This window comes from Catharus ustulatus, chromosome 1 (genome assembly GCF_009819885.2).
Source record: "Catharus ustulatus isolate bCatUst1 chromosome 1, bCatUst1.pri.v2, whole genome shotgun sequence".
NCBI classification, from domain to species: domain Eukaryota; kingdom Metazoa; phylum Chordata; class Aves; order Passeriformes; family Turdidae; genus Catharus; species Catharus ustulatus.
This window is the reverse complement of record NC_046221.1, coordinates 113,865,317-113,888,092: the sequence shown is the minus strand read 5'-3', so window position 1 is coordinate 113,888,092 and position 22,776 is coordinate 113,865,317. Positions and strand designations below refer to the sequence as shown.

Sequence of the window (22,776 nt, the reverse complement as noted above, 5' to 3'; positions counted from 1 at the left end):
TTTTGGGTTTTATAGATCTGGTACATGCTGAACTTGCTACAGTAGTAATACCCAAAAATAGGTGTAGGGAAATAGTTTGGCCTCTGCCACGGGGGAGGAGAGTTGCCTGTCACTTGCAAATGTTTTGGTTACATTTGTTCTGTTGCTTGGTTGGGTTTCTCTGGGCTGTGAAGAATTTATTAGCTATTAACATATCTACCAAAAGCTTGGTCATTAAAACCTGAGCCATGTGCATTTGTCATAGCTGTTTCGGGGAATCCTGAAATGCCTTTTATTTTTTTTTCTGCTTTAAATTCAGAGTTGCCCTTTTTGCTGTCTTTTGATCTGGCACGTCTTTTCATTGCCTTACATTCTCTTTGAAGGGCTTACTTTGACCAAAACCAGAAATCTAGTTCTGGCTGCAGGTTTTGCAAAAGAAGGCAGAACAACAGCATGTGAGGAATACGAGTAGGCAGTAGGCACAACTGGGAGCAAATCAAAAGTAGCTAACAAGTCTAGCCCATTTTAGTCTTGGAGTTTGGAGGAGATGGATAAGAATCTGTCTGCTTGATCTTTGATCTGACAACATCCTGCACGTTCCATGCCACAAAAGAGACTTGTGTTTTGTACAGATATCTCTAATACTCTGACCAGAATCGTTGTTAGGTGCTTTCCCAGTAGGCAGAGCTGGAGAACTCATCAGGTAGCTTCAGGGGAGGATGCTTGGGATAGTGGTGTAAAGATGCTAAGCTTTATTTCTACCAGGGTAATAGATGGAGCAATATCCCTATCTTAAGGGCTTGCAGTACAGTGGCTATTAAGACTGATGACTGCTAAATACCTTGTTAGTTCTTGTGACAGTACTACTGTTGATCAGGTTTCAGAGGTTAGTGCTGGCTGCCCTACTGCATAGTTAGTGCTCTTCTCTTTTGGTTATTGGATTATCCCAGATTGCAAGAAAATCCACAATTTGCTAGGTGCCTTTTTTATGAGAAGCACTGGGGTTACAATTGTAGAAGGTAAGGATTAAAGAAACTTTAATTTATGGATTAATAAACTGTATCTACCTTAGAAGCTACTGTTTGTTGCTTTGTTACTTATGGGTTTTTTACTGATGAAGATTTTTTGTCTTCTGCTGAGTTACAGATGTGGAAAGTAGAACTGTAGAAGGGACTATTGTGGTCATCAAAATCGCTCTGAAATGCTTGGAGGGCAGGGAATAAGGTAGTAGTGGGTGTCAAGTATGGTCCCCAAAGCTTTCTTATCAATCTCCTGAGTGAAACGCAGGAATCCTGGCTATTGATTGCTCTCTTGGGTGGAAGTCAGTGCTGTTTGTAACTGAGTGCTTCTAAAGATTGTGGAAGAGAGGCTGTGTTCCTTATAATGAACATGTAGCTTGGTAGGCATGTGTTTCCCAAGATGAGTACAAGACAAGCAGAATAGAGTTTAGGCTTGGTGGTCTCATATACAGATATGGGGGCAGTACGTGCACTGAAAGGAATGAAGGGAACTGGTTTTTCTTTCCTAGACTGAGGTTGGTCCATGTTGAATTGGCTGTTAGGGAGGGAGTTGATTTAAGGTGATTTGGGAGAGTGTTTCAGAGCAGGTCCAAGAATGGTGTTTTGATACGTGCATTTAGAATGGTGGCTGTGGAACTAAAGGTCCAGTGCTGTCTTTGTAGGTCCTTTGTAGGTTGTACTGGCATGATATGTTAGAGGTATTAAATCGTGCAACTATTTCAGCTGGTGATTTCTACTAATTTCACTTAATTTTTCAAAATATTTTTCATTTTTAGAAGTTAGAATAATTTTATTTCATATCACATGAGCTGGTCAGAGAACTTGCTCTGTCCAGTTCTTCAGTGATGGCAGGAATGCAAGAAGTGACCAGGTCCTTGTAGCTCAAATAAATATGACCTTTGTAATACAATCAGGAGAATAAAACATCACTGAAGTGCTGCTGTATTTTGACACTCTTTTACATCCTGTAGAATCTGAAATGACTGTGTTGGTACTCTATGCATATCAAAGATAAAATGCACAAGCTTAAAGGCAGCAGAGAGCTGATTTTTTTTTTTTAAATAAAAAGTGTTCTGTGATTATCCTGTGAAAGATTTCCCATTGCCCACTGCTCTGTTTCTAGAGAGCAAGAGATCAGAAACTGCTCAGTCTAATTGGTGAGTCTGTATGACAGGGAGCTGCCTTATTTCATGTACGGTGTAGAAATAAATGAGTGCTTAAACCCTTTGAAACACACCACTACTGCAAAAGCCATAGGCTGTAATTAAATTGAATGTGGGGTTGTATTGTCTTGTGCCCTTGGCTATAAACTTGATAACAGGCCATGGTACCCCCACTATTGTGTTCGAAGCTGGAACCTAATTAGAGATGTTGTAGATTTTCAGTCACTTTCGAAACCCTTCTGTTCATCTCTTTCCCTGTGTCCTTTCTGACTATTTTGCTTTACTGTTTCTGAACCAACCAATGCACCCATCTTTTTCCGAAGGAAATTGTTAAGGGCATGAAGCCAAATATGTATGTGCAAGATAATTTTTTTATCATATTTTGGATTCAAGGGACAAGTGTTGGTAACTGCATTTTATCTGATGTGGAAGAGATTTATTAGTGTTGAGACAGTAAAAATATATAATCATGTTTCCAGGGAAAGCTTTCAGATTCTTCCAGGCGTTAGAATGGGGAATAAGGAAGGGATTGGAACTTCTCGTAATACCTTGATCTAAAAGTAACATTGGAAGACGTACAATTGAATTGTGTTCTGGTTGTTTTTTGGGGATTATCAACAAGGAAAAATGGCATTTCTGAGCTTTTAGAAATTTACATGCTTTGCACTCAGCCAGTTTTAGTTGATCTGAAAAGCTTCAAACTTGCTAAGGACTTAATCCCTGATGAGAACAAGTACCTTTGATGTGTTCTTAATGCAACTTTTAGTTTTGAAAATAATCAAAATTGTAGTGCACAAATGTATTATAAACATTCCCAATAAAATTTTAGTTCATTGATAAGCTTGCCTATTGTATGCACCTGTACACTTCTGTGGCTAGGACAGATCATTTTAATGAAATGGAAATAGAATGACATTCACTTTACCAATGTATGGATTTTTTAAATTTTCTTTCTTTCATTGTATGTTTAGCACACATTTGCTCCATATAGCACAGTTCTGAGCTAGCACCTCCTTGGGACTTCTGACTTGCTTCAAATCCCGAGTGTTCTCATGTGGTTTGCAGTGTTCTTGATACTTAAAATAGGTCATGTAGTCTTGATATAATGCATTATTGTGTGACTTCTGGAAAGAGGTAATCACTTCTCTTCAAACAGTGTCACCACTCCTTCCCCAGGTGGATGTAGGAGATGAGGACTGAGTGGAGCTTTTTTGGGTAGTGAGGGTAGCTCGTGGCAGGAGGGAAGTTGTTTGGTAGGTGCTGCAGGTGACACAGGCTGGAACACTTGTCTGTCTAAAGGGACGAGAGCTGAAAACTCTTTGCAGGAGGCAAGGTGTGAAGCTGAATTTTGGCTTTCCTTTCCAAAGGAATTTTGGCTTTCCTTTTCCAGTTTCCTTATCCAAAAAGTCTTGAGGAGGTGCTGGGGTGATTTCTGAACTGAATTTATCTCTACCACAGTGCTTCACTTCCCACTCTCCTCCAAAAACTGCCCAGGGACCAGGTCTGATGATGCTGTTGTTTTAGTTTGATTTTTGATATCAGGAGTGAGAGGAAGAGCAGCCTGTGCAGTTGAGACTCTAATTCTTGGTAGCTCTAATGAAGGAGCCACAGCTCTCAGGCTCCCCTGTAAACTGGCACCTGTGTACTCTGTTACTACTTCTGTGTCAGCCTATCAGAAATGTAATGCAGAAGTGAATTACTCCCCTAAAATACCTTTATTTTAAGCCTTTTCTGTGTGTGTGTGCACTTATGTTTATTCAAAACTAAAGATTGCTGGAAAAATTTCAAAAGTGATTTCTCAACACCCTTCAGCTGAATCCTGAGCTTTTACTCACCACTCTTTAGCTGCTTCTTTTGCTGCTGTTTATTTTTGTCTGTATGGTTCTAGTAGGCTTCAAAAGTGTCAGAGGGAGGTTGGTCTGCAGTAGGGGCAGCATGCTGTGTCTGAAGCCTTGGCTTTGAGTCACTCAAGTCCAGTGCAGTCATACTGAGCTCTGACTGATGCAGGCTGGCCAGATGGGGAGCTTGTCCTCACCTTGCTGGTGAGAGTTCCTGTTTCATGGGTGAGCTGTCTGCAGTGCACACAGAGGGACAGCATTGAAACTCTTGGGCTCAGTAGCACCAGTGGTTAATTACTGAGCATCCTCTGGCTGAAAGCTCCCCTGGGGAAGTAGCAGCAGAAGTGTGTGGTGTCTGGCCAGTGTAAGGGGTGGGAGCATGGGTGTGTGGGTTTAGCATGGAAGAGAAGGGGAAATCCGCTCATGTCGCCCTCCCCACTTCATTTCTACTTGGGGTGGCTTGAGACTCTTTTTGACCTCTTGCCTGAAATGTGGGGAAGAGGAGAAGGTGAAGCAGACTTAAATAGCTTCCTTCCTTCTTAACAAGGGGTAGCTGTTTCACCTGTGACATGCCTGATAAATTCCTTCCCTTGTACTGAAATCGCCCCATTCAGAAGAATTCCAGTCATCTGAAGTGCTGTAATTAACCCATCTAGTTTTGATGCCAAATTGGGAGGACCTAGCTAAGGGTTGGGTTGACAAGTTGGAAAGTGTAAATGGGAGCACAGATGTCCTAACAGAATCCTGTGGCTGTAGTACAAACTGTGTTTGAAATTCAGATAAAGAGGGAGCCTGCTTCAACTGATTGCCTTTTTGAGGGTTTCTCTGTGTTTCTAATGATTTTATAACTAGCAGCACTGGCTAGTCACAAAAAAAGCTTTAGTGCTATTCCTCCTTATCTCAGATGTGACAGTGATACTGGCTGTTTGTGGTGACACTTTCTGTAGGCTTTTATCACGTTGATCAGTACTAGTTTCCATCTTGGGTGTAGAAAATGTCTTTCTTGTCATGATACAGCAGTTTCTGGAACTCTCCCTTAAACTGTTGTGAACCAGGTTCACATTTTGCTCAAGGTTTTAAAATGCTTTTTAAGGGATAGGGGAAATAATAAAATGCTCTAAGCTTGTGTGGTTTAGCTAATCAGCAATTCAGAAAGAACTGTTGAGTTTTTTGGTTTATTTTGTCTCTTAATTTAGAAATGCTGAAGTGTGTGTCTTGCTGATTATCTCTTTGAAAATACAGTTTCTCAGAAAAAAACCCCAACACTTTCTCTGAAAACAAACATTGATAGTGACTGATGGACTTGGGAGTGGAAAGTAATTTTTCTTAGAGGAAAACCAGATAAGGCAAAGCTATGTGGTCCATGAAAACCATGTGAGGAAAACTTAAATTCTCTAGAACTGACTGATTCTGGTAAGAATATGATTTTTTTTTTCTCAGCACAAACACTTGAAAAAGTTGTATTCCGTAGCAGAGATGGCAATGCAAAATTCCTCAGCCTTTGAATCTGCTTCCCCCCTGCCCCAAGTACTGTTTGAAAATAAAATAGACAGAATGGGACTAATGTGGTTTCCGTGTCAACCTCGAACTGCTGCAAAATCTGCTTTCTGAAGCTTCTGCCAATCCAAAGCAGTATGTGTAATACAGTTACAGTTTGATTTTTGAAAAGCAGAAACAACTTTAATGTCCTTTCAAGAACTTTGTAGTTTTGCCTTCCTTTTGGGATATTTGACACACTTCCAAAGCAACCTTATTACTGGTTTTATCTCTTAGAAGTCTTTGTAAGTTACCTTTTTAGAGAGACTTTTAGTGTGTTACTTTTGAGGTGTGCTTGAATACAAATTTTTTTTGTTGTTTCCACTGAAAGTACTCTAGATACAAGCTATTCTGTTCAAGTTTAGGCATTGCAAAGTATCAGAAGTAAGGATTTTTTTTAAAAAGCTGAGGAAAATGAGGTTTATTCTAACTAGGAAGTACAAATGTGTCAAAATGGGCATGGCATGTAGAATGTACCATGACTCAATACTAAATATAGTATTAGTTGAGTTGCTAATGCATTGTATTGATGTATGGAAGTAGCACTATATTACTATGTAACTCGCAAAATTATCCCCATGGTACAGAGGAGGATAATTCAACACTTCTGAGTTTACTGTGGCAATTCATTAAGAAAAGATCTCTCCTTCTTGTGCTAAAATAGAATTCTAACCACTCAGTTTTTCTCAGTACAGTATATTCACTTCCAGACTGCTAGTGGATATAATCAGGATCGTGAACGTAATAGTAGGCTGGATTTGCAGTACAGGATAATGATATGGTAGTAACTGTGATTGTCATGTAAAACATTCAGAAGCTTGTGTATGTTGTTTTAATTGTTAAGAGATACAGAAGCATCAGGTCAAATCTGTATCTTTCCAGGAAAAAAAAATATAATAGATGAGAACTTTTTTTTGTTTGTTCTTTAAATACGGATTTCACAAGTCCCATGTCCAAATTTTTGCTAAAACAGCAAAACACACTCCTCCTTCTGCTTGGTACCTCAGCTGACTATTCTAACTTATCAAGTAATTTTTATTTCTGTAAAGTGCTGGACTGATTTGACCAGACACTTCTTTTGCTACAGGGTTATGATCTTACCAGTGTTAGTTGCTGTGAAATGCTCTGGTGTCATGGTGTTCTGGCATTGTTCTGCATGGATTACCAGCAGCAGGTGCTAGACCTGCCCAGCTACCCTACCCCTCACAGCAGCTGCCCCTTGCCTGGCACAGGGGGTGGCAGTGCCTCCGTGGTCCTGTCCTTCCTACAGGGAGCCTGGTTCAGGCTCTGGCCACTGGAGCAGTGGCCATGCAGCCCTGCCTGTGGTTCAGGGTTCTGCAGGTCTTCTCAGGCTCTCCTCCCAAAATGACAACTAATCCTATAAGGAAAAATTAAAATGTCTCCCCCCCCACCCCACTCCAATATTTATAATATCAAAAAGCTCCAAAAAAGCCTCGCCCTAAAAAGCTTTGTTTGTCTTTAACACTAATGATAGTGGGCTGAAATGGCTGTTACTTTATCTGAAGGGAATAGATTTTTAGGAGGGGAAAGGAGCAGATGTGAGCTTTCCAACCTATCTAGAGGCCAGAAAGGGTTAAATAACGGAGCTAGCAGGATTTTGAAGGCAGAGCATGATTAATTTGTGAGAAGAAAGAGATGGAAGGAATAAGTTGAAATAGAAAATAAGGAGAGGAAAAGCAGGGTGATAATACCATACCAACTATCTTGTTGCAGCATATCAGTTCGGGAACTAGATTAACTTCCGTTTACCAGTGTACTTCTGCTGGATTAGTTTAATGGGTTAAAGGAGCAAAAAATGATGTCTCTGTTTGGAAAGGGGCTAAAATTGGAGGAAGAAATTAGGAGGGAAAACCTCCTTCTTTCCTAATGCTAAATAACAAATGTAGTAGGTACACTGAAACAAAATCTGATCAAGGAAAAGATAAACCCAGAGGGATGGCAAAGAAGAACTATGCACTTCTTTTCTTTAAAGTAGAAAAACTAAAGGAAAATACAGAAGAACAGTTAAGGGGCAGGGAGGGAAGTCTGGGTTTTCTTCAGCTTTAGAGTGAGTTTAAAAAAAATGTGAGTAGAACTTAATTTAAGTATTATTGCCTCTAGGGGAACTAAAATCTTAACCTTAACCTTAAAAATGTGAAATTTAAAACAGTGGTTTCCTGTAGAGTTCCGTGTTGGAGTAAGTGTTGGTCTTGGGTATGTATTCTGAAAGAAATCTGCTGTCAGCACGGTGGTAAAGTGGCCTGTAAGCATTGTGTTTGGTTTTATGCCTAATGGACAATAAAGTAGTTTCCTCGAGCTACTTGAAATGCTCCTTGTAAACTAAAGTGTCCGGATCAATTTCTCATTCACATCTTATTAAAGCTCACTGAGGAAGTTGGGAAAACGTGTTTTTGATCAGAGAGCTGTAGAAGTTAGTCATATACTTTCTTAATCTTTCAGCTACTTCATAAAATTCCTGAGAAGAGCCCTGGTGGGTTCCTGCTTTCAAAGACAGCTTCATCCCACCTGGAAGCCAGAGAGCAGCTCCATTGTATGATGGGAAAGCACATGGGAAGTGTACAGGGTTGAGGGGAGACAGTTGGAGTGTCTTGTTTTCCCCATGTTTACCTGACCCACCTATTCCTAGTGGAATAGTAGGTTTGTTGAATTATTTGCATGAATAACTGTCTGCATCCAAAATGACTTGTGCGTGCCAGTCTATTCTGTGTATGTTAATGCCTGAATTTCTCTTGTGTAGTCAGTTCATGTTGCATGACAACTTTAAATGCTTCGGTGGTGTGCTTGATCAAAACACTTTTTTTTCCCCCCTAAGGAAACACATGGTGTCACAGCTCTGAGAAGTCAGGAATTTCTTGTTGGTAGGTAGATGTCCAGGTGCTAGCTTTCAGCAACCCATTCTTGAGAAGAAGTCAAGCTGCTGTCATAGTGTACTCCACTTTTTCATAAATATATTTTAAACTTTTATGATCTCTTCTATCAAGTTTCTGCCTATGCATCTGTATGAGTAGGAGGCTCAAATCAATATTTACAGGGTCTACTTTCATGCTTTATATATACAGCACTATCAAGATACATGGTTATGCATTTTATAAGAAATTTATTCACGGGGAAGTGTTTATCAGATCAGCAATATCTCTTCTTTTAAACAATGATAGGAGGATGCTTTGAGCACAGTTGTATAAGAAATGTGCTTTGGAGAAACTGCCAAATATGCTGGCCTTTGCTGTGACTTGAAAATTGTGTTTAACTGTGGAGAAAAGTGGCCACCACAACATCAAGCCTCCCTGGAGCAAAAAATGTGCTGCCTCCGTGCCAGTGAGACAGTGCCACTAAAGTAAGTTGTGTTTCAAGACATGGGAGATGACAATGTTGGAGATGCTGTACCAGCTAATGGAAGGCTGTAAGCAGGATACAGGATACATGGTAGAAATGTTATTCTGAAAGAGTCAAAAAAAAGTGGGTGGGGAAAAAGGTCCCCATCTGTAAAAATGGAAAGCATCTTTAGCTGTTCCTAAAGAGCATTTTTTGGTGACTTGTGGGAAAATTCGCAGTCTCAGTCTGGGTCTTAGTGGGCAAGTATCCTTGCAGTGGAGGCTACTGCACTCATGCTGGTTGTCCCTGCTGTTGGCAGCCTGGGTGGTGAAGAGCTGCTCTTGCCCCAGAGCTGAGCTCCTGACCAGCAGGACAGGGTGACAGACACAAGAGAAAGCTCTCTCTGCTGCCTGGATGGTCTGCTAGACTGTTGATGTGATGTTACCTCAAAGCAACAGACTCCTGTACCAATTTAAGTGGAAAAACAAGACTAATGGCCAAATTTCTACACATGTGTCTTTCACTAATCATGAAAAATAGCAGTTTGCTTCTCTGTCCTCCTGGCTTCACCATCTTTTTCATATAACTCACTGACTTTTACTTATGGCTCCTTGTCTCTAATAATTTCTTAATGAAGCAGACAATTATATTTTATTTTATCCTCTGTGAACTGCTTCTCATCATTTATTCTTGTTTTCCTCTACTCCATTTCCACTCCAGGCAAAAATTATTTCCAGTGAAGAAGGGCTGGATGTGTGTCATTCCAGCGCTATTGTAAGTGACCCTACAGATTTGCTTGCATACCCCATTTTCTCTCCTAGAGTGCATGCAAGGAAGGTCATATGGGGCCTGTCCCTGTACCCCATCCCCACATCAGTGGCCAAGAGCAGATGTCTGTAGAAGAGAGCAAAAATGGACAGATAGGTGATGCTTTTCATGTGGGTGTTATAAAGATGTTTGTCACTCTCCTTCTGAGGTGCGACATATCAGAAGCACATTAATCATTAAAAAGCAGATATTAACAGAGTCACATTGGGCATGTGGGATGTATGGACCCCTTTACATTTTCCTCTCAAACAGTTTTGATGGGAACGTTGATTACAGACAAGGTAAACTTGTTTGTACTTCATTCATTAATAACAAACTATAAACTGCCCTGCCTCCCCTCCCCACAGGCAAGGCACTTGAGGAGATGCCAGGCAATTAAAGTACTTAAGACAGTAATTACAGTCAAATATACAACAAAAATAAAATCACTGCACATGATTTTTTTTATGCTTGGTTTTGTTCTGCGCTTTTATTAAACCACAATTCTTGCCTCACGATTGAACAGGAATCTCTCAACTGGTAATACCAAAGTGTTTGACAAGCTTTCTTTGGTTCAGCTGGGTATTTAGTAAACTCTTTGATGGTCTTCCTACTGAATTCATCTCTGCTCAGATTCCTGCTTTTTAGATGTATCTTAGTATGTAAAGCTGGTGTACCTCTGAGCCTTAGCACCAATTGGTAGGGAGGTGATACCAATGCTATCTTGAAACTCTTCTTTTTTTTACTTTCCTTGCTGGTTTTCTTACTGTACAAGGAGTAGCATCTCTAGTTATCATGATGCTTAGGAGGGGAAGACTGAATTAGGCTGAGGTGTTCAGTTGGCTTCACATATTTGAATTGTACCTGATGCATTTTAAACTCCAGAAATTAGTGTCCACAGGTTTGATTTGTGGACTTATTTACTGAGCATCCTGCAGTAGAAAGTTGTGTGTATGTCAGCTCAGTATTTTTAAGTGAAATTCTAAGGGACTTCAATGTTCCAGATAAAGTACATTTTAAAAAGACAGAAACTTAGCTGTAATGAGATCCAGCTGGTGTGCATAAACCTTTCACATTGTGTTACATAGTTAAGTTGGTAAGTAATGTATGGGGAAAAGTTCTGGTGGCTTATTCTTTTGTACTGGAGTTTTATGAGGCTGTATAAATGCTGTAAGTTTTTAACAGGGGAAATGCAGGATTAAAAGCAAACAGCTGATGATGTACGGTACAGAAATGTGTGGAGCAAATGTGTAGTAACGTCCTTTCAGTAAATATTAAATGACTGAAACTTGACAGTGTTCACCTGTGTAAAAATAGCTCTCATGAGAACAATTTCCATTTGATAAGTTTGATTAATGTGACTATTTCAGAAGTAGGTTGTTTTATGCTGGATGGCATCAGAGTGTAGATTCTCTCTGACTAATGTTTTGACTGGTCTTTGTATTTGGTAAAATCTACATCACTATGGTATTCAAAGCAGAGGACAGGCTCATGGGCTCCTTACCATAACTTAACAACCTGTTCTCCTTTTAACAAACTGTAATTACAGAAACATAAACTACATCTTCATTTACTTCAACGGTAAGAGCATGGGAGAAGAATGTGGGAAGGCATTCTTTGTGCCGCCATCAATTTACTTGCCTACCCTGCAGTTGTTTCATAAACATCCTAGAAAGCTCCTGAAAATACCGAATGTGGAATGTGCCAAAAGTGGTTAAAATGCAAAACTTTGTCCGCTGACAGACAAGCCCTGGCAAATCTTAGCTTGATGTTACTGCCCTCGGCTGCCCTCCTCCTTTGTGGAAGGCTTTTGCTCCCTTGTGGAGTCAGCAAAAGGAACCGTGTGCCTGCACTTCAGCAGCTACGACAAACCTTGGTCAAGGGATTAGTATTTTTTAGGTGCCATCATTGTCACTGGTAAATTGGGTTGCCACATTTAGTCTGTGAACTGGAACAGTGGAGGCAGGGGCATGCAGTCTGTTTTGCCAGCTCTGCTATGGGGGTGGTAGCCCTGGGGAGAGGAGTGGTTAAAAAAGAGTTGTCCGAAATTGCACAGCTATTTGCTGCATGATGATGTCTGAGCCCTCAGCTATCCTCATTTAAAGGGAATGGTCAGGGAGGTATCACAACATATTTAGAGCTTAGGTAGCTGCTCTTATGAAGAGTATAATTTACAATAATTGCCACTTTTAATAATGAACTGATCTATTTGAGATGGCTCAATGCCTGCTAAACAGTTAAAATGACAACCTAATTTTAAGATGCTCTTACCAATGTAGATATATTGACCTCGAGCTGTTCAGAGGGATATTGTGGGGTGATTTTTCCATAGCAAAGGTATGTTATGCTTAGGCACCCTTCTACAAAAGGGAAGCTGAATTTCAAACTAGAAATAAATCTTCACTTTCTCAAGATTCATTCAATGAAAGGTGAAAGGAACATTCAGAACATGAGTGAATAATAAAAATCTTCTGGTTATGTAGGTTTGTAAGTTCTCGTAAATCAGTCGGCAAGTTCCCAGTCATGACAACCACGTCCCATACTCTGACATTGCAACCACCGCAAAACTCAGGAGAGGGATGTAATCAACCCCTAGTAAAAGTGACCAACCAAATGAGCAGCAAGAAAGAAACCAAGGTGCTGCAATCTTGCAGATTTCTGACTTAATTTTTTGTGGGCTGTCAGTATGCTGACAGACTTTCAATTTTCCTCCCTTTCCTCTATGGGTCTCCACTTTGCCTCTTTCTGCTTGGTAGAGAAGCAAGCAAAAATCACATATGGGACTTTGTGCAGGGAAAATGGGCTGAAGACCTTTAATAGCTTATACATAAGGATTTGCCATGGCTGAGTTTCGTGATCCTTGTTTTTAAATAAATGCTCATGTAAAATTTGGAAAAGAAAGAAGTTAAAAGTCAAAGCAGCGATAATGAGTGCTCCTCTTTTTTCTCACTGCTCTGGGGGCTGAGGTTCCCACTGCCCCTGGTGAAGCCAGTGTGAGGAGTGGGGCTGCACTGCTGGACATCAGCCCTGACTCAGGATTTCCAGCAAGGGTGAGCTATGGGCACACAGCACCATGTCACCCACATGTCAGGGCTGTGCTACTAAGGGCTGCTGGGGATGACTGAGTACCCAACACCTTGTGTGCTTCTCCTGTGTGAATTGGCCTCACTGGAAGAGATGTGAGCTTGCTTCGACCTCGGAATGGCTGATTCCAGTGCTCTGCCAGCCTCTAGCCAAAAGCTAGCCTGAGCTGACCCTGCTTGGCTTGAGATCCGGTGGGATCACAGTGCAGTGGGAATAAGAGGCACTTTGTTCTCCATCACAGATATACTGTGATTAAACTTGGTAGTCATGAGGCCAGATTTACTGCTGTGCTCTCCCTGCTTTGCGTTGCACAACAGCACAAACACCCAGAGAGCGAGCAAATTTGATCCGTGTTTCCTAAGGATTGTGAAATTCTCCTTCTGTACAAATTTGCTGGCTGAATTTAAAGCATGATTTATAAAAAGGACCTTTCCTCTTAGAGTAAATGTGATTGCCCTTTCTGCAGAGCTGCAAGATAAATGTTCTTAGTCTTCAAGGGAACTTTTTTGGCATGCTATCCTTAACATGGTTTTGGCTCATCTTCCCTGCTGCACACTTTTTAAACTTAAAGCTATTTAACTGAGATGCAAAAGAAAAGTGTTGTTCCTTCAGTATTTGGGCTTGGTGATGGTATACAAGAAATGCAGAGTAAGGCAGGCATTTGTTTTGCACTGTTCAGAGGCTTTTTTAAATCCTCCAAAGTCTGCTGTGGTTCTTAATTTTGGTCAGTTTCCTCTGACTGCCATTGCAAGTAGACTTTCTCTTGCTAATCTGCTGCCTGAAATACTCTTTGTTCAGGAAAGCAAGTCTCTTTCTGTTGTAATCAGGGCTAGGAATTCAGCTGCAGGGTCACTCTTTGTGCTGTAGAGTTCACTGACCATGTTTTGCTTCTGGCAGTCCTAGTTTTGGCCCCTTTACACAGATCAATGCCAGGCTAACCCCATTTATTGCTACTACTGAATCAAAACTCCGCTTCTCCTATTTAATTTAGCTCAAAATAGATGTAATGCAAACAAGCGTCAGCATGGAAAAAGAACCAGAAGAAGGGGGAGAAGAAAAAGACATACTCAGGGTTCTTTTGGATTAAATGTATGCTAAATGGTGCCAGACTGCAGGTGGGAAGAATTATTTGGCATTGTATCATTAGACCCTTTATAAAAATCAATCATCATCATCGATTCTAATTTGCATGTGAGTATTAGAGTTTGTCTGCTTGTCTTCTGATCCTTTTTTGTGTTTAAAACCATCTTTAAGGTAACTGCTACTGCTTAAGCTCAGCCATGCATTCACATTTCTCCTGGGTTTCTGAGTCCTAGGTGAACCTCCTGGCTTGCTTCACTGTGCCCTCGCAAGCTGAACCTTCATCTGTCTCCTACTGCATTCCACAGTGTCAGCATCGTAGAAACTTCCAAACTTGCTGCTGGTCAAGTGAGGCTGCTGTTGGCAGGAGTGTGTTATTCTCTGTGAAGCTACTCAATGCTGAGCACTTTGTAAGACTCATCACTGTGAGATGGGTTAAGAGGTTTTGTTGAAGCAAGCATGTGGCAGGCAAGACTCCTGTGGCTATCAAACCCTGTGAGTCTAATATAAGGGCTTTTCCTGTGTCTGTGGCACACCTCAGTGTGAGAAAGTGTTGGGCACCTCAGGACTTACTTGAATTTTAGATGACAAGACCTTCATGGCGTGGTTGGCATCCAGCCATCTTTCCTGGCCAGGGCTGGAATCAGGAACTCCACTTGCCACACCTCATTCCATGCTGCTTTTCAAATATGTGGAATAAGGCACACACATACCCTCACCCATTGTTGATTTCTGGATTGAAGTTCCATTCGTTGTGCAAGGCAGTGTGAGTGGAAATCATGTTTTTTCGGCTGAAAAACAAAATCTAGCCATTCATCCTTCCACTCAGCCCCCTTTCCCCACAGATAAACTTCTCCCCAAGCTATTCCCTTTTGCTTCTTCAGCTGTAAGGTGGTGTTCATCAGAAATCAAGTGTTCAGTTGACTGTATTTGTAATGGGATGGAAGAGAGCTGAGACAATCTACAACTTTGGGATTGTTACTGGAGTTAAGTTCTCTTATGCTCTGCTGGATGATCACCACAAGACTCCTGAAACCCTTTCTGTTTGTTTCAAATGCTGCTTTATTTCTGTCATTACAAATCTTCTGTTCTTGAAGCCAGGCTTTTCAAATTTTTCTTGGAGGAGAGACCTATCAACTGAAATGTTTGGCATTTGTGGGAGTTTGGTTTTGGTTTTTCCCCCCCTCTATTAGCAATTTAATGCCTCCTCCTTCTTCTATCTGCTCTTTCCTTTTCCTTGCAGTGTTTTGGTGTTTCAAAAGGGGATACTTTGGTTTCCCACTCCCAACATGCAGTCGTGTCTCTGTTGCACCCTGTCCTTGCCATTTTCAGGAATGCTAGTGCTTCAGCCTCTGCTTTCTTCCTTTTCCACACCAGGGAGAGCTGATGGTTTCCTCCACTGCTCCTGAGTGGGAGGCAAGTATGAAGTGAAACACAAGCTGTAAGGCCTTCCAGATGTTTCCCTCAAATTTACCTGGTTTCAGATAAAATTCCTTGCAGTTGCCTCCCATACTTTATCTGAGATTGGTTTTTTTAAAGGCTCTGGATGTGTTGCCATGTACAGTTGTCCCTGACAACTTTTTCTGTTGTGAATGTTTCTTCCATGTTTCAGGTCCCTATTGGAATGTGGTGGGTTTCTTGCATATGGTTTTAAAAAATTATTTCATCATAGTTGATGATTTTCTGTACCTGGCACCTTCTCATACTTTTGATACTCAAAACTGTTCTTCTAATGATTTTTTTTAAAAATCTTTTTTTGTCCGAACTCTTCTAGTCTTTATTATTCTTTAAAGTTGTTTTTTCTATATTGAAGAAGATAAGTTCAAAACTCTGTTTGGGCCTCGAGAGGCCCCTGAGCAGCATGGTCTTACTGGTTATTATCACTCAAGATATTCAGTGAGTTTCTTTCCTCTAGCTTTGGTTAAATTAATTCTTCCTCTGCTTCCCTACAAACACAACAAAAGATTTCTTCAAGTATTATTCCAAATGAGGGTAAATTCATCTAAAGCTCAATAGCAGTTTAAGTGGCCTGAGCTGAGCTTCTGGCCACTGCCAACTTCTCTGAGAGCCCTGTTACAGAGCAGCCTGTCAGAAGAGACATTTATTTCATAGCTAAATGCCTCTTACTCCTTGGTGGCTGGTCCAGCTGTGGCAAGTGGCAGCTTGTGTCCAGGGCTGTCTCACTTAACTTCTGTGTATTTCAAAAATAATGTACCTTTATTATGTTTATCTTTTATTTTCTTGATGAAGCTGCTGTTTGCTGGTTTGAGCTGTCCCTTGGAATCATCTAAGGATGTGATTCTTCTCTGTGCAATGGCATAGATATGTTGGCTATTAGTTAATGTCAATGTGTTTGTATTTTCAATTTTATTGAAATGTGTTGTACATTAGAGGCAATAAAAACTAGTAGCTAGAGGAAATGAGATAGGCATTTATCTTTGATTGACAGGCATAGATTTTTCTACTTCTTTAAACATTTTCAGGTCCTTTTATTGCCCAACCACTGGTGTTTTGTGTTTTAGTAATGACCAGAGAAGTATTACCTTAGAAGCAGGCTGTGCTATCCAGAAAAGTGCATATTGTATATAATATAGAATTCATCCATTCTTCTAAGGTTGTATGCATGGTCTGATTTGGTGTTGGATCAAGTAAAAGCCTTTTAATACAGAATTAAGAGTTTGCCAAGCTATTTAGCAGAGACTGTTTGTCCACAACTAAATAGTAGATTGCTTCTTCATAGGGTTGGCAGAGGCAATGATGGCTGCTGTTAACATATAGAACAGGGTTATATAGACTCAGGGTTAATCACCCACGTGGGTAAAAAATGCTAAAATAAGCTGCCAATGGATGTTTTTATTGTATGAGCTACAAGGACTACTTGGAGAAATCCCTACAGGTCTGAAAACAATAACCAAAATTGTATTTCTTAGCTGTGGATCTTAGAGTATCTTTTACATATAATGGAATCAAATGAACCAAATCTAAAATATGCTTTGTTCATGTGCCATATGGTCGTTGTCTTGCCAAGCACTCTTTTTGCCTGCCAGAGCAGACTCCTGTGTTCTCCTTTCCTTGAATCCTGCCCTTAAACTAACAAAACAGAATTGCTGTTTGACCCGCATAAGGAATGGTGGGCATATGACTTTCTCCATTCATCCTTGAATACATTTCCAGCATTTAAGAAAACTCTAAACACCAGAAAAGAGGCACAGTGAAGTAAAAAACTTTCATGCACTACTGCATTGAAGGAACCTTTTTAATTTAGTCACAGTTGTATTTAGCTTAGTTCAGGAGTTCAGCCTCTTCCTACTAGCCACCCAGAAAAAACCTTGCTTCTCTAAGGGATTTAAAATTCAAAGATGGACAGATTTTGCAGTGGGGCAGAGGCAGGGAAGTCAAAACGGGTGGGTTTGAGTGCAGGTTTCATGTGCCACATGCAGAGCCCATTCCCATTGCTCTGTGTGTGTATTTTTAGCAGGGGGCTGTTTCCTGTCCCCATACTGTGACACCTTGGTGGTATTATGCTGCCAGTCCCAAGCTATTAGGTAACCCACAGGCATTTTGAAATAGTTAATCATAATACGATTTCTCTCACGATAATGTTTGGGTTTTTCATTCTCCTGCTTGTTATGAAATCTGTAGGCTGATAATTTTAATGGGAGTTACAAGGGGAGAGGAAGAAGTCCCAGCTAGCCCTGGAAATGCATGGGATCGTGGTAGAGGCGGGTAAATGCTCCCTATTGCAGTCCGTCTTGACAAGAACTTCCAAAAAGCCTCAGCCATATCAGTAAGTTCAACTCTTACCCTTTCCTTGCACTGTTCTCCCTCTTGGCAGCCTCTGTCCCTCTAGTGGGGTTTTGATAGATTATCATTTTGGTGAGACTGTGATGTTGCTTTGCTAAGTTCAGCTTCAGAGACTTGTTGGAAGTGGAATAGATGAGGAAGGAAGGAAGAAAGAAAGAAAACTGAGTGACACAGAGATTCTAAAGGTCAACAGGGTTTTTTGCTCATGGTGTTTCATTGATACTGGAGTAAGGAATGTGTAATTTAAAATTACAATTTTACACCCTGTTTCTAATTCTCTCTGAGACTGAGCTGTGACTCTTAAAATTGTGGTTCTGTTTACATCCTTATCATAAATAAGATAATTGCAAATGTGTGGCTTCAAAGCACTTTCAAAGCACTTTTTCCTGCAGTCAGGTTATAGATGACTGTCTGTTTTACTGGCTACTGCCATAATTACCAAGACGATTCAATGTCTTCAAAATTGCAATTCCAGCTGACAATATTTTATTGCTGGTTGCTTCAAGAAACATCTGGAGAGTGCTTAAAACTCTTGTGTCATGCAACATTTCAGAGACATGGTTTTATCAGATCCTTCTGTTTTGTCCCTTTTTCCTCTCCATATGGCCAGGAGACCTAATGAAGACTTTCTTATATTTTTCTTAAGTGTGGTAAAGGTGGTTTTAGATACAAAATTCTTCAGACAATTGCACAAGTGGGGGTGTTTTTTTTTGTTTTCCTGTTCGGTCTGAAGTAGATATCTTCTCTAGATGGGTCAGTGTTATTTCTTTCTGCTCCTAGGCAAATTAATAAACCAAATTTAAAAGTGCAAAGGAAAGCAGGCGGCTGGCTGATTCAAAGGGAGAGGCTATGTTTTTCATCACCACCCTTTCAAAGCCTCTCTGAATCAAAAGAACCATTGGATTGCGAAGGCAAGACCTATGCCACACCAGAAGCTCCCAGTTCAGCAATTTTCCCAGGGTAAAATTATAACTCATGTTTCCTCAGCACAGGCTGTAACTGGCAGCGTTCCTTCTACTTCTAAGGGTGAAATTGCTGGGGGGAGAACAGACATCTAATGTGCCTCTGGAAGTTTTACAATGGGTGTTAGCCTCCCTTTGTGGAAAGGTAGATGTTCTTCTGGAATATACCCAAGGGCAGGTGCTATTCAAAGTGGAGTGTAAACTGACTTCAAATAAGGCAGTACAGGCTTACTTTTGTTCAGTTTGTGAGCCAAATCTAAAGAAGAAAAACCCATTTCTCAAATTCTGAGAATTCATTACAATCTTCCAGTTATTCCACTGCAGTCTACATTTTTATGGGTCTTTAAAATCTTCAGCTGCAACTGCAATTCAAGACATTAATCTTTATTCATGTACTGCTGATAGGATCTTACCTTGCAAACAAAACAGATTTTAACAATGCTTGTTTTTTAGTGTTACTTCTCACCAGAAGATTATTGGACAGATTGCAAATTCGGTCCAAGAAGAATGTAACCAGTTGGTTTCTTTCCCACTCAAATCTTGACACCATTTGTAAGGATTTGTTTGACTTTGCATTCAAATATACCAGGATGGTTCTGGCAAAGAGAAGTCCTTTCCTTGTGAACCCAGGAGGGAGTGTTTGTTGTTGTGTTTCCCTTATCCTTACGTGAAGACTCTTGCAAAATATGTGTAGAGTGCCTGCTACAAGTGGATAAAAGGCAACAGCACTTGAGTGAAAAGTCTGACTAAAAATTACATTATTAGTAAATATCAACCTACAAGTAGTCTACTTGGGAGCAGCTGAAAGATGGATTCCAGTGTTCAGAGTTCCCTTATTCCTGGCCCAAATCCCATGTACATGTGAAGGTGGCTGTCACACTCCTGCCTTCACTGGTGCAGGAGATGAGATGCTGCATCCCTCACAGAGGCAGTGGGAGCTGTTGACTGCTCTGTGCTGGACTTTTCCCTGGGAATGGGGAGAGCTGGCTGAGTGGCTGCCTCTTTCAGGGAGGCCCAGAGTATTTAGGTGTGCTGTCTGCAAAGTAGCTGGCATGTTAAACCTCTTGCAGCAGGGATGAAGTGGTCCAAGATATTTGGATGGATGGTTCACTGGAATGAGTGAAGCCTTGTATGGTGGGGAAGTAGTCTCATCTACTGATGAAACTCCCTTTGTATGTGCTTACTTTCCTATGAAGTACAAGTAAATTCACATTGTCTCTGCTACCTGAGGTTTGATAGAGGTACGAGAAGAAAAGCGACCTATTTTCCAGGTTTAAAGGAAAGTAAATGAAACTGTCCTCAGGGCAGCAGAACACTTTTGTATCAAGCTGTAGTGTTGTGGGCAGGGCTGCCAGGCTGCTAAAGGCTCTTCAGACCTGGAAGCCTTTCCCAGGGACTGCTCATCTTTTAATAGCATTTCCTCCTTTTCTTTTTCTTTTTCTTTTTCTTTTTCTTTTTCTTTTTCTTTTTCTTTTTTTTCTTTTCTTTTTTTTTTTTTTTTTTTTAAGTGTCCACAGTGACTGCAGTCATTCTCTGCTCAGACCAAGGGATCACTTCATACTTACTGGCTTGTTTCTGCAGTATCTGACAAGATACTTGTCCCCTCTTGCAAGTGAGAATAAAGAAGCGCTGCATTGTGTACCTCGTGAAGTATTTTGAACTGGTCATGTCCAGCTCAGGCTGGGAGTTACATTTTTGTTTGGTCACTCCTAACTCTGTTTTATTGCTAATTGGAGTAGATGCTGGTGCAGAACAGACAAACCCTTGGTGGAGCAAGTGGCCTGAAATGCCAGCTGTCCAGTCTACCACTATCATAGGACACCCTTAGCAGTGTAATGGCAAGTCTGTTACCTTTGGTCCCATGTCCTCCTGCATCTAAACACTGTGTCCTCCAGCATGGTTAGGGGATGTTTTTGCCTTCTGCATCCTGGGGTGAACACCCTGTGATTACAGTGTCAGGTGGACAGCAGTGATGTGCTATGCACTAATTGGGAGCAGCTTTCAAATCCGGTTTTGCTTGTAAATCAAATGGACACTTTTGCTGAGTGAGAATTGAATCGGCACCTCTGAAGGCTGTAGAAGTTCTCCTTCCACCATGGAAGGCAAAGTGTTTGTGTTTGGGGGTAGTGAGTCTGGGCTGGACCCCCAAGTTTGGTTTGTTGTTTTGTAATACAGTGTGTTGGATGTATTCCAAAGATCCTGCTTGTGCTAGGGGCTTCAGTCAGATTCTGTGCTGGCCATGTTTGCCACTTGCTTGGCCCAGGCACAGCAAGTGTGCACATCAGCCACCTCCGGCAGAAGGGTTGTGCTTGACCCAAGGAAGAAGTGACATGTAATAAATGACAACATTTGGGCTGACCTCAGCACTACTCACCCAAACAAGCAAGGGGCTGAGTTAATCTTCCATAAAGAGTGCAAACTTATAAAATATTTTGAGGGAGGTATTAAACTTTTGTCTGCAGTTTCGAGGCTTAGGGAAGTTTTCAGAGAAATTTTATAAGCACTTGAGAAGATACAACCAGTCTCTGTAAACTTTGCCAGGTGTTTGGACTCGCCTTTACTGCTGTACTGGTGTAAGCACAGCCCTCATTTGATTTCTGCTATTATCCATGAATTCTTTTTCTCCACTTAAAGATTTTTCTTAAGTGCTCAGTGACAAGTTTCTGATGAAAGTGTGGTTAGAGCTGTTCTGCTCAAGCAAGTTGTGTGCTATAGACTTGGCTCCTGGGCTCTGGAATTATCAAGGTGCCTCCAAGCTCTTGTCCAAGGGTGGTTTTTAACTGTCCTGTGTCTCCAGGTAGGCAACTTTCTCCACCCAGCACAAACAAATACCTTGCTTCCTTCAGCCCCTTGCCTTGCATTTGGTTCTCTGCACCTGTGTCATTTATTCTAGGTCCTGGTCAGCTCTGAAATCTCAGCAAGGCTCATTTTACCAAGGAAATACCAGCACATCTCTCCAGCGCTTGCAGCACTTAGCATGTGCATATACCCAGCAGTGTCAGCATCTCAAGGAGGAGAAGGCTGTAAGCAGCCAGCATTTGGGATGTGCTGCAAGGGAACCCCCTCTTGAGGGGCCAGATCAGCATTCCACTGCGGGGCCAGTGACTCTGGGACAAGGAGAATGTGCCAGTTAAAACTGTCCCATCAGGTAAGTGCTCCAGTCACCACTGCTGTAGCCACTCTGGTGTGACCAGAGGTGCATTTATCACCTTTGTAGGCTTGATCTGCATTTGGACTATTTCAAGATACAGAGAGCCTAATACTGTTCCTGACACCTTCAGGAAAGAGTTTTGGCCAAGGTTTCTGTTTCACAATTAACTGTACCCTACACCCTGGCTATGAGGGACCCTTCTGGGTATCTCTGTCCCCTCTCTCAGGTGTCCTTGTGACATCCACCTTTCTAAAATGCATTGCTGCATCTATTTCTGCAAATAATACTGCGTGCCCCAAGCATGGCACTTGTGGTGTGAGGGGTGAGCAGCTGCTTGGCATAGTAGATCTTCTGCAGTTTGGTGGCTCAGCATATCCAGAAAACCTTCATGCTTCTCAAGCTCTCCATTGTATTTGACAGTCTTGCATAGCATCATTTGACCTTCTCTCGTATGTTGACAGACATTCAGGATTTTAAATGAAGCTTTAGAGATTTAGAATAATAAATCTAGTACTACTATTGAGTCTCAGTGGACCTGGTGTCTTAACTTACTGTGGCATTGAATTGCAGCTGATTGTGTTTTGGGCCCATTTCTCGTGTGACGCTCAAACACAATTGTTCTGGAGTTTTGCCTTATAAACATAATTCCTAATGTTCAGAGTCAGCAATCCCAAACCTTGCAGCTGTGAGAGAAAGGGCAGTTGGATTATATTGATGAAAGGCAAAACATGACAGTGCAATTGGCATATTTTTGCTGGGGAAAACAATGGGCTGTTTCTTTGTTTTGCAGACCCAGTGGCAGCAGTAAAGCCCAACCATGTCCTCAGGGAGCTACCGACCATTGGTGTCAGGGTGAAGAAGCAGAAGAAAAGGATGGATGTGCTTACATGTAAAGACTTTTTGACAAAGATCTGAGCAATTTCTTTGTCCTTCTGGACTCTTCAGAATGAAGGTGAAGAGAAAGCACCATGATGGCATGCACATCTTGAGATCAAAATGCAGTTTGCATGCTCTTTGTGG

General features: G+C 41.2%; 1 protein-coding gene across 5 annotated transcripts in view; it reads left to right on the top strand.

The window, feature by feature from the left end:
- The window catches only part of KCTD1 (potassium channel tetramerization domain containing 1), a 98,113-nt gene that overhangs the window by 36,797 nt on the left and 38,540 nt on the right, over window positions 1-22,776 (top strand). Inside the window, exons 1-2 of one of the 5 annotated variants that reach the window (XM_033062277.1) lie at window positions 21,666-21,753; window positions 22,547-22,708. The exons of the other annotated variants lie outside the window; for them this stretch is intronic. Coding sequence (XP_032918168.1) covers window positions 22,703-22,708 — 6 coding nt within the window. The 5' untranslated portion in view covers window positions 21,666-21,753; window positions 22,547-22,702. Of the gene's footprint in view, window positions 1-21,665; window positions 21,754-22,546; window positions 22,709-22,776 lie in introns of those variants that run through there. 5 annotated transcript variants of the gene reach the window in all.